General features: G+C 41.4%; 1 protein-coding gene across 5 annotated transcripts in view; it reads right to left on the bottom strand.

The window, feature by feature from the left end:
- The window catches only part of NTRK3 (neurotrophic tyrosine kinase, receptor, type 3), a 385,977-nt gene that overhangs the window by 102,210 nt on the left and 271,100 nt on the right, over positions 1–12,667 (bottom strand). Inside the window, exon 13 of one of the 5 annotated variants that reach the window (XM_011948346.1) lies at positions 1,558–1,692. The exons of the other annotated variants lie outside the window; for them this stretch is intronic. Coding sequence (XP_011803736.1) covers positions 1,558–1,692 — 135 coding nt within the window. The remainder of the gene's footprint in view (positions 1–1,557; positions 1,693–12,667) is intronic. 5 annotated transcript variants of the gene reach the window in all.

The following is a 12,667-nucleotide window of genomic DNA, read 5'->3' as shown; positions in this document are numbered from 1 at the left end:
GGAAGAGGAGGAGAGGTCTCATCTAAATGGGTCTCGGTCTATAAGCATCTTTCTGAAAGGAGGAGCCCCTGATGATGAGCTGAGGGGTGTGTCGGAGAAGGGGTATGCACTGTAGGGTCACTAAGGGGCAATGGGATGGGAGGAGAAGGCTACGCTTCCCCAGAACTGACGTTCTTTAGGGATACCAGAGGGGCATTTCTAATTTTAGGAGCTAAAATTACATAGCCCACTTCTGACCACACCAGGAGGTGGGGGTGCTATACTCCCAAGCCTACAAGCTCTTTCTCATTGACCTTTCTGCCTCACACCACAGGTCTGTGGAAGGTTTAGAGAGTAACGGCTGATCTCTGACCCTTGCCATCTTTCCAAGTCTTACAGGGGAAGAAAATACCCTGGAAGAGTAACACTGGTGGCCCCCAGGCCACGTCCTGTCTCGAGCAAGGAGGACTTCCATGACAGCTCATTTCCTTTCTGGTCATACAGCCATGGACTGAGTTAGGATGTCCTGAAAAGTGGGCGTTCCTAATAAAATCTCCAGAAAGATGTTGCTCAAACAACTACAGATTTAAAAAGTGTCTGTAAAGAGTGTGCATGTGCATTTTCATGTGTATGTGTGTGTTTACATATGCACATACATGTATTTGTTTGCATGCGTGTGTTTGCATGTGTACACATGTGCGTTTTCATGTGGATGTGTTTGTGTGTATTTGCATGTGTACACATGTGTGTTTGCACATGTGTTTGCATGTGTGTGTTTGTATATGTATATGTGTGTTTGCATGTGTGTTTGCATGTGTATGCGTGTGTTTGCATGTATGTGTTTGCATGTGTGTATGTGTGAATATATTTGTGTGTGCACGTGTGTGTGTGTTTGAATGTGTATCAGTGTGTGAATATGTGAACAGAGTAAGCCTATCTTTTTATGGAAGCTATGCTCAGGAATGTAGAGGTCATAAGGGGCCTCTGGATGTTGGGAATATGATGGGAAAAACCTGAAACAAAATTTGATTGCATTAAGACTTTCCTTTCCTCCTGCCCAGGACATGCTATGGACAAAACAGTACTGAACTGTTTGGGGTGCTGAGACCCCTTCCTCTGAAGGAGGTGGGGTCAGATTTGTGAAGATAGAGGAAATCTTCCCTGCCTATGACATCATGTTTAGAGGGAGGCTCAGTTTCAAGGTGAGATGTTTCTGAGATAGCATCCCCGCCCTGACCCCTGATAAAGGTTCTCTTGGGTATGAAGGAAAAGGGAAGGAAGGCCATTGGTCTGGGCAGCCTCCTGAGAAAGTTTGTGACACCACTGTTTCTTTCCAGGCCATGGTCCTCTCTTGCTTCTCCCGTATCCCTTACACAGGCCCTATGAAGCTTCCTCCCCTGGAAGACACTCTTTTAACTTAAGGGATTTTTTTTAGTACCAAATCCCATACTGGGCACCTAGTCATACCTCACTCCATGAAATATATGGAGGCTTGATGAGTCTTAAGGTCTTAAGAACCAAAATTGGTTAGGGGAGGGATTTTTACTGCATACAAAGACGTCAAAGGAGGTAACTCACCATGTGACCTTGGGTAAGACACTTCCCCACTCTGGACCTCAGGTTCCTCATATATATAGTGAGTTGATGGGACTAGATGATCTCTATTGTCCTTCAAGTTTAATATCCCATGATTGTCTATGTTTGAAAAGACCCCTGGCAGAAGAGGCAGACATGGGGGAATTAATGGTCAGTATTAAACCCCAAGTGCAAAAACATGGGAAAGTACTTTTCTTAAGTGCAAAATGCCAGAAACAGAAATCCAGGTGTTCTCAGCTCCTGTACCCACACTGCTGTGCCTGTAGGGGCAGCTGGTTTATTTTACGCATAAACTCTAGAGCCTAGGAATCTCACCCTGGCATTATAGAAATGGCACAAGTTAGAGTCAGAGAAGAAAGATTCACCATCACCGTGAAGTCTGTCCTGCACTTTTCCTAACATACTTGCCCCCATTTTCCTTCTTGGACCAAAATGTCTGAAAAGTGTGCCCATCATTGCCATTAAGAGTGTCATTCCTGGGCCTGGAAAGATGTTTCTTCTGACTTGGGAGATAATCCTGGACCCAAGACTCTCTTTCTGGCTCCTAATATCCCATCAAAAAATTCAGCTAATTTTCAAGAGGAAAGCAATGTGACAAGGGAGGGATGATGAGGAGATGAGAGGAGGTGGTGGTGTTTGGTTCCTTATAGTCTTCCTTGCCATCATTAGGGCATAAACCACTGGAACAACAAAAGCTGTTGGCTCACTGAAGACCTGAAGACTACAACTTCTATAAAGAGATATCATTGTAGCTTCTGAGGGTGAAATCTCCTTTGGAGACCATGCAGCATTTGTGGGCCCTGGAAAGATCCGTGTCGGATCCATTAAAGACCAAGGCCAAGCCTGCCTAAGTCTCTGCCAAGGTCCCCGAAGCTGTCTTTGTGAACATGAGCCCTTTCCCATATGAGCCTGGATCTGAAGTTTGTTTTCTCTGGAACTCTTTCCCAGGTGGAGTCTTTCCAAGATTCTAAAAGCTGAAGCCTGATAGCATAAGAGGCACTGCTCCAAAATCCTCCATTCCTCCTCCTCTGTCTCAGAACAACCCCTGAGCAGAAAGTAAAAGGCATTTACTGGGGGAAGGGCAGGGGAGCCCAGAACCATAGTGGACACTAGTAAAGGGGTAAATGGGTAAAGAAAAGGCTGAAGAGGGCAAATCAAAGGCATTTCCAAAGAAGGCCTTTCCCACCAGGGGCCCACAGACCCCGTTACATCTAACCTTTTCCTCTGGCTGTCAACAGCTTTCCCCAAAACATTCAGCACAAGGGTACCTGTAGGCTCTCTGTAATTCAGAACATAGCTGGGTCTTCAGGGATCTTCTAAGAATACTTTCCCTGAGAAGCAAGCCAGAAGCTCTGGGATCTTTTTGGGAAAAGGAGGGACATTGCAAACAGAACTTAGGGGAGAAGGGGCACTGAGCACCCCTACGATTGGAAGAGAGGTTTTGAAGGCAATCCTATTGAGTCAAGAGCTGGTTAAATCTCTAAAGGCAAGTCCTTTATATTGACTGCAGCAAGGAAAGGTCGGTTCCCATGGTTTTGCCACATAAAAAGACATTCAAACCTGTTTTTCTGAGATTCTTGGAGATTCTAATTCTCTCTCCCCTGCTGGGGTTTCACCCCTGTGCTCTGGCCTTGGGATTCCGGAGCTACCAGCCCAGCACCTTCTAGGGAGAAGGTATTCCCTGCATCTTCTGCCTACACTCTTTCCACTTGACTGTGGATTCTCACAGACCTCTCCTTCTCCTTCTATCTCTGCTTCTACCTTTTGATATCTGACATGAGACTATTACCCAACTGCATAAAGTAGTCTAGGTTATGGTTTAGACAATAGTCCCAATACCAAATGGAGTTCTATAGAATCATTTTCAAACATTCCCTCTTCAAATGTATTCATTTATCATCTTCAAGTTGCTACATCACAGTAACCCTTAGCACTGACATAGCACTGGTTGTGGAAAAAAGCATTTCGTACCCTAGCATGGGCTGAAATACACAGGAGTGCTGGCACTGGGGCCCTGGGTGGTAGACTAACAGGGAGCCAGAGGCAGAGGGCAATGCAATGGGAAGGGCAGCCCACCCAAATCAGGGTGCCACACTTTCCACAACCTTCCCACCTTTCCCCCAAGAGGCAAGAAGAGGTGAGATATTTTTCAACCCATTGCAGGTAGGCATGGAATGGAGCAGGGAGCCCCAAGCAATACACAACTATGCCAATCCTACCATCAGACATATTGCTGATTGCCCTGGAATCCATAGATCTATATAAGGGAATGCCAGTGACAGGCATTGCCTACAGTTAGTTCTTTATCCCTCAACATCCCCAAAAGGTGAATAGTATTAACTCCACTTTACAAGGGAGAAAACTCTGCCTTTATAATATGGAAAAATAGCCCCAAGTTCACTTTGTGACAAAGTCTAAATTTGAATCCAGCTCTTCATACCTCCAAAGCCCTTGCAACTAACCACTTTGCAATATGGATCCCATTTGTGGAAAACCAATATCCAGGAAGGGGGTGAAATGGAGGTCAAGGTAGTGATGGTAAGGACATTCTCTAGGGGAAGCAAGGCTCTCAATCTGGTCACTTCAACAAGAAAGGGCAGGGCTTTCTTACCTTATTAACAGCTTCCTCAGTTAGGAAGGTAAGCAGCACCATACCCTGCCATTCCCTCCTCTGGCCAACACTGTTTTACGCTGGTGGCTTCACCCCCACCCTCACAATGACAGTTCGCATGCACTGGGACCTTCCAGATAAGGAACCCCAAACCCTGTCTGGTCACGGACTCCTTCATTTTGATGTTATTTCAGGGAGTGCAGCCTAGAGAGGATGAAAAATAACCACATGAATGTGAGGTAGTAATGAGTATGGAGAGATGGATAATTAAAATATAGTCATACCCTAACCAAGGGTTGTGGAATATCTGAGAATATCCTTGGTAAGCCAAGCATGGTACCCAGTGGAACTCTTTCCTGAGCACCCACCCCAGGCCACTGTGTAAACAAGCATGGACAGAAAATAGACACATGTCTCTTGCTTCGTTTCCTCCCTGTATGCTGGCCCTTCTAAGGTCGTGAGAAGGTGATCATCAAGGCATTCTAATGGTGCCTGGGCTATAGTTATGACTGATTTGTTCTGTATCTTTTCCTTGGGTGTAGCTATCACTTTTTTGAGTATAAGTTCTTTCTTCTGGTGCCATTGGACTCAATAAAAGGGTGGTGGCACTGGCCCAGGTGGGCGAGCCCCAAATGCCTAGGCTTGCTGGGCACAGACTATGCTGCTTAAAACTTTCAGATTATTTCTTTTATTTTTCTGAGATTGCAAACCTAACCCACAGGCCATATATGGCTTTAGGATATGCCTTTTATTTTATTTTATTTTATTTTATTTTTTAACACAAATGGTATTTTTAAAAATTTGTTGCTTAGTTGCCAGCATTTAAAACTTGGGAGATCTCACATTTAAAATATCCCCATTTCTAGCTTCCTTTGAAAATCCAAGAGTTCTGGCACTCCTGGGCCAGAATTTCTGCACAGTGGTAACCCACTGCGGTAGCCACTCAATTTATATGAGATGTGTGGGTGTGTGTTCTCCAGCTTGCCACATTCCTCACCAATTTCTGTTATCCTCCACCCCTGCACTTATTTACAGTACCTGCATGGCTTGTCTTTGCATCTGAGATTTAAACTTTACAATAAACATTATGTTTATTATACTAGGTTATAGGCCGCGCATTAAGACCAGGAAATTCCATCTCTGCAAGCCTTGTTGACGCCCCAAAAATACCAAACTTATCCTCCCTCTGGTCACGGTTAACAATGATAAAGAAGTGGCTGGAAACCTACAACAGAGGGACAAACCTATCTCAGAAAGGGGAGACAGCTCAGAAACTGAACTGTATGAGTAAGGGAAGCAAGCGCGTTCAGAAATCAGGTTCCCAACAAGACGCCATGCTGAAGCATAATGCTGGAAAAAGCCACTGTTAAGAGAGAAGGTGGCACTCATGTCATCCACTGGCTGTGTCTTCCACATTGCCTGACATGTGTAAGGCACACGACAAAAGGTTGTTAAATGCCAACAAGCAGGACTTTTCAATGTAGCTGTACATTTCATGGGGGAATAAAGGGGAATAATTGGACCCAAAGTGTTCCTACATCCCTATAATAACAAACACATATTGAAAGGTACTTGGAACTAAAATGTCCCTGTTGTATACCGTGTAGCCAAGAGTATTGAACTGAGACCCCCAACTTCAGTATGGGGTACCTCTTCCTATAAAGTCACCTCGATGCTGCTGGGAAAATGAGTGATGAGTCCTGGCCTGCTTGCCACGGTTGCCAAGTCTGGTTCCAGCTGTGTGCAGATGCTCGGAGGGAGGGGGCTGAGGCTGAATGTACCCCAACTACAATTTAGCTCACGGCATCATGCCCACAGGAAGTCACAGGGGGAGGACATCCATGCCTGGGTGAGATAAAGGGACATGGACCACTGAGATTCTCAGACAAAAGCAAAAGACTCGTTCCTGAAGGGATCTTGAAGGCTCTCACAGGTTGTCCCTGATGAGTATTTCAAGACTCTAACTCAAAAAATGGGAGAAGGTGTGCTAGGGGGCCACCCACCAATTGGCATCACTAAGACTATTCCAATGACAAGCTGATCTCAGCTTAAAGGAGTAAAATGTTAGTCCCCAGAGAAAGTGAAAATCCTTCCACTTCATAACATGGGTGAAGTGACCCTCTTAGAATCAAAATACTTTATAAGCCATGGAGCAATATTAGTCATATGGAAAAAAAAATTCTTTACCATTCTCAGAATTCACTATATAAGGAACCATTTGTAACAGATGAGCATCTTCTTTGCTTGCTTAACTGAGAGTAGAGAAAATCTTGGGTATCAATAATCTATCTTAATTGCCTTCCTTGCACTTCAAAATATCTGTCTTTGTATCCAGTATATTTTTTTTCTGAGTCGTTTGACTCTTTCCCAATGTTTGAAATATCTAAAATATCAGAAAAGTGTAGAAACTCTGCGTCTACCTCCAGCATTAACAATTTATAATATTTTGATATCTTCTCAAATTTCTAAACAAATAATCCGCTACTGCGATGGCTGAGAACCCATGTGAGTCCATATATAACCCTGGTTCTCCTCTTCCCCATCACCAGAAGTAACCACTGCTCTGAAAGAGCTGATTATCCTTTTCAGGAATCTTGAAATAATTTTGCTGCGTATGCATATATCCATAACCAAATTACAGTTTTGTTCTGTGTAAGTTTAAGCTTTTAAAAAATGGATATTTTCTAGATTTATCCATGTTGATACATGTAGCTCCCATTCATTAATTTTAGCTAACGAAGTTCATTGTGTGAATATGCTACAAATTATTTGCCTGTTCTGCCAACTGACTCTTGTTTCTATCTTTTCATTATTTCAAAAAAAGTTGCAGTCAATATTATTACACACATATCCGTACACACATGTGGGAGAATTTGTCCAGAGCAGTAGTTGGCAAACTTATCCTATAAAGGACCAGATAGAAAATATCTTAGGCTTTGCGAACCATGCAGTCTCTGCTGCTACCACTAAACTCTGCCAGTATAGTCTGAAGGCAGCCACAGACAACACACAAACAAATGAGCGTGTTCCAGTAAAATTTCATTTGTAAAAATAGGCAAGAGCCAGATTTGGCCCTTGGCCAATGAGTGATAGTTTGCTGACCTCTACTCTAGAGCTTCCTTATTCAAAGTGCAGGCAATTGGGAGCAGCATCAGCATCAGCTGGGAGTTGGGTAAAAATGAAGATGCTCAGCCCCTGCTGAATCAACATCTGTGTTTTAATAAGCTCCTCAGGTGATTTCTATGCACAAAAACATTTGAGAAGCACATCTTTGGAGGATATCCCTATAATTTAGTGTAATTGAATCCTTAACATTATTCTATTGCTAAATGTTTACGCAAAGTAATACCAACTCATATTTCTATAATCACTAAAAGTATGAATTTCTTACTCCATCTTCCCATATCAGATATTTTTTCTAACAAACTGATGGGTGGTAGATATTATCTCCTTGTAGTTTTAAGATTCGTTTCCCTGATTACTACTGAGGTTGTACATCATCTCAATAAGGGTTTCCCCAATTGAAGAACTGGGAACTGCCTATTTGTATCCTTTCCTCATTTTCTTGTGTGTGTCTTTCTCTCTCTCTCTATATATATAGCTGTATATCTGTATCTAGATATATCTAGATATATAGATACAGATATATCTAGATATATCTAGATACAGATATACAGCTATATATATATATAGATAGATGTGTGTGTGTGTAGTTGTTACTCTTTTCTTTATTTGTGGGAGTTTGTTATTTATTCTGTATGCAAATTCTTTGTTACATATAAATGCAATGAAATTATGTCATCTCAAGCTACCGTTTGTCTTTTAACTTTGTATATGGTACTCATAGATTTTTTTAAATTAATGTATTAAAATGTATTCACCTTTCCCTTTATGTTACTTAAATCTGTATGTTAAGAGATATTTTCCTCCTTAATGTCAGGCTATTACCTTTTCCTTTAAAAGTACTACGTTTAGGGCCGGGCGTGGTGGCTCATGCCTGTAATCTCAGCACTTTGGGAGGCTGAGGTGGGCAGATCACGAGGTCAACAGATCAAGACCATCCTGGCCAAAATGTGAAACCACGTCTCTACTAAAAATATGAAAATTAGCTGGGCGTAGTGGCATGCACCTATAGTCTCAGCTACTCAGGAGGCTGAGGCAGGAGAATCGCTTGAACCCAGGAGGTGGAGGTTGCAGTGAGCCGAGATCACAACACTGCACTTCAGCCTGGGCCACAGAGTGAGAATCTGTCTCAAAATAAAAATAATAATAATAATAATTATAAATAAAAAACAAAAGTACTATATTTAATAAATCTCCATTACAGAAGAATTATGAATAATTTATGCAGAGACTCCTCACTCAAGGAGGTAGAGCTTCACCTTCCCCCATCCCTTGAGTGTGCACTGTTACTGGCTTGCTTTCAAAGTATATGGAACAAGGGCGAATGTAGTTCTGCAGCGGAGAAACCTGACAAACACCATCTCAGCCAGGCAATGAGGGTTAGCATCATCAGTGTTAAGTCATGTGATAAGCATGTACTCTTTATACGATGTGATGAGAATGGTCTTTCACCTCTGCGGTCTTCTTTCCCATAATCCCAACTGACAGCCAAAATTGAGAGACATTCTGCATGAAACCTGACTGTCAAGGTAATCAAGGACAAGGAAAGTCTAAGAAATTGTCAGAGATCATAGAAGGCTAAGAAGACATGATAACCAAATGTAAAGTGGTGTTCCGGATGGGGTCCAGGAATGGAGAAAGGACATTTGGGGGAAACTGATGAAATCAGAGTATAGTATTGAACTTAATTAAGAATAACATACCTACACTCGTTTCTTACTTGTGACAAATGTATCGTGGTGATATAGAATGATTACAATGGGGAAACTGGATGTGAGATATAAGGGAACGCTCTGTACCACTGTTACAACTTTTCTGTATGTCTAAAGCTATTTTAAAATAAAAAGCTGATTTAAAATAAAAAGTTGTACTTTAAATTTTCATCCAGAATTTATAATTTTTTTTTGACTGGTATGAGGTAAAAACATCTTTTTATTTTTCCTTATGGGGTTTTATTTAATAGTTTCTCCCTCTCATTTTTCTTTTTTTTTTTTTTTTGAGATGGAGTCTCACTCTGTCACCAGGCTGGAGTGCAATGGCGCTGCCAGGTACAAGTGATTCTCCTGTCCCAGCCTCCAGAGTGGCTGAGACTACAGGTATGTGCCACCAAGCCTGGCTAATTTTTGTATTTTTAGTAGAGATGGGGTTTCACCATGTTGGCCACAATGGTCTCGATCTCTTGACCTCGTGATCTGCCCACCTCGGCCTCCCAAAGTGCTGGGATTACAGCCGTGAGCCACCACGCCCAGCCACACCCGGCCTAGTTTCTCCCTTTCATACTGACTTGCAATGACATGCACCAAAAAAAGTACTCATATCCACACATCTGTCTCCTATCTATCTATCTATCTATCTATCTACCTACCTACCTATTTATTTATCCACAAACACACACATGTAAGTTTTCTGAGTGTTAAAAACAATTACTATACTTTAGCCTATTTGCTTTCCCTGTCTTCATTACTGTAACTTTAAAATAGCCATTTTTGTCTACTAGGGCACATCTCTTCAATCTTTATCTCCTTTTTAAAAAACACCTTGGCTATCTTGGTGTTTCATTCCTCCACATAAATTATAGGATAAGGATATCAGGCAAGAGCTTTGAAAAACTCTGCTGGAACCTTTATAAAAATTGTACTCAATTTATAGATTTGGGAGAAAATCAGCATTGTTATTATATTGTTTCTTCCCATCCATCAATAAGTTATAAGATCCATTAACTCAGTCCTTCTTTTATACTCTTCATAACGTTTTGCATGTTTCCATAGCCTCTTACATATCCTTTGTTAGGTTTATGCTTTTTTACTTCATATTTCTTGGTTTTATTTCATTTTTGCTACTGTAAGTGTGATTTGTTTTCCATTAAATGATCTAATGGTGTTTAGGGAAGACATTGATTTTTGTTTATTGATCTTATATTAGCAAACTTGCTGGACTCCCTAATTAGTTCTAATGGTTATTTTATAAATGCCCTTTGATGTTCCATGTAGGGTGATCAGAGTCTTCACAATAAGGATAATCTGTCTTTCCAATTCTTTTACTTCTTTTGTCTTATTGCAGTGGCTAGCATTACAAGAACATTATTGAATAAAAGTCATAATAACAAATATGCTTATCATTATATTTTTTCATGAGTTTCATAAATTATTATTATTATTATTATTATTTTTGAGAGAGGGTCTGGCTCTGTCACCCAGGCTGGAGTGCAGTGGTGTAATCTCAGCTCACCGCAACCTTCACCTCCTGCAGCCAAGAGATTCTCATGCCTCAGCCACTTAAGTAGCTGGGATTACAGGTGCGTGCTACCACACCTGGCTAATTTTTGTAATTTTAGTAGAGACGGGGTTTTGCCATCTTGGCCAGACTGGTCTATAACTCCTGACCTCAAGTGATATGCCCACCTCAGCCTCCCAAAGTGCTGGGATTACAGGTGTGAGTCACCATGCCTGGGCTTGTTTCATGATTTTTTATAGTAATTCATTTTGAATGAAAAGAGTTTTTTTCTGGTTTTCTTTGTTTTTTTCCCATTTCCTTTTCTTCTCACTCATATTGTCTAATTTGTTGCTGCTGCTGTTGTTACCTCTATCTGACCTCTTGGGACTTCAATTATAAACCAAATCCTGTAATAACGACTTGGAGTCCTCCTACAAGGGTAACACTGAGGATAGAGTACAACAGTCTTCAGTTAGTTGAGCAGTTTAAGTCAGTTCATGGTCTCAAAGCTGCAACTTTATCCTCTCTCTCCCACTTCCTCAGGATCACAGGTTCCTATTAGTTGTACTCCCAGATAGGGGTCAGTCACATTATCTTTTCAGACTCTTTTCTTCACTACCTCCACCCCAAGACTTCAAGCAGTGAGTCTAGCTCTGCTCCTCTGACAATGTAGAGCACATATCGTTCTGCAGATACCCTCCAGAGCTAAATCCCTGCCTTGACTTTTTGATTCTAGACTTGGAGACCAGTGTAATAATGAATGTAACTCTGCACATCACGTTTTATTTCTGTACCGTTTCTTGTTCACAGATTATTTATCTTGTTTTGGGGCTCAGCTATATCTTTTTACAGTTTTTTTTTCATTGCTACATATTTGGAGCAGAGGAGGAAACTAAAGCATGAACTTACTGTGCCATCCTGACCAGAGCCCAATTATTTGCCTTTCTTTCTATATTGGAGAAAAATGTATTTTGTTTCCAAAACTAACCTTGTAACTGATGCCTTCAATACTATCTCCAACTTCCTTCTTCAATTATTTCCTGTCTCTTCAACGTCTTCTGCCTTTGCTCTTACATTCCCCTTTACACAGAAATCTATATATGGTTACCTCTATATTTGGGTATGTGCACACATACCAAACCAATGTATGCCCACACTCTCAGTCTCATACCTAGTAAATGATGGAGTAGTGTCCCCCACTTTACCATACCATTTGTTTTCATCCCATTTTCTTAGTTCCTTTGGATACCAACAATTTGCATAACTTAATTCCAGCCCTAACCTCCACTGTTCTGCAGATCATTCATGCTTACATTCCCATAATCCAAGTTCTAATCCTTTTACAAAAACTAACCTCTTGAAGGTCATCTTCAGTGGTTACCCCATGACTAGATTTTCTCCAGTCTTTGATCATTTTACCTTGATCATTCCACAGAATGTGGTACCTTGACCATCCCACACTCCCCATGACACCTAGAGTACTGTGCCATCCTCATCATTTTCCTACCTTTCTGCTCCCTTTCTTTCTGTTGGCTTCTCTTCCTTCACTGGTCCCTATGGTAGTTTCTCAAGCATCAGTCTTTTCACCCCTGGCTACATAAGCTTTGGATCTCAGACTGACAGCAATAGCCTCACCAGGAATTTGTCAGAAATGAAGCATCTCAGGCTCCACCCAAAACCTACTGGATTGGGATCTGCATTTTAACAGAATCCTCAGATGATTTCTCTGCAGAGTAAAATGTGGGAAATGCTGCTCTAGCCATCTGTTCCTCTCTCCATCTCCTTGTACCCTCCATCATTAATGTCCATCTCCTGTGTGGTAACTTCTAACCCTTTATCTCCAGCACAAACTTTCTTCTGAATTTTATTCTCACAATGGCAACTGGCTTCTTGGTATCCCCATTATTGTGCATCATAACAATAAACTCAACATTTCTACAATCCTCATCCCAAACAATTTCCCTTTCTGACAGGCCAATTCTCTTTTTTCTTTTTTTTTTATATATTTTTTTATTATACTTTAAGTTCTAGGGTACATGTGCATAGCGTGCAGGTTTGTTACATATGTATACTTGTGCCATGTTGGTGTGCTGCACCCATCAACTCGTCAGCACCCATCAATTCGTCATTTATATCAGGTATAAC

Source organism: Colobus angolensis, unplaced genomic scaffold (assembly GCF_000951035.1).
Source record: "Colobus angolensis palliatus isolate OR3802 unplaced genomic scaffold, Cang.pa_1.0 Scaffold278, whole genome shotgun sequence".
NCBI lineage: Eukaryota > Metazoa > Chordata > Mammalia > Primates > Cercopithecidae > Colobus > Colobus angolensis.
Note: the sequence above shows the minus strand (reverse complement) of the source record. Positions and strands in the feature narration are given on the sequence as shown.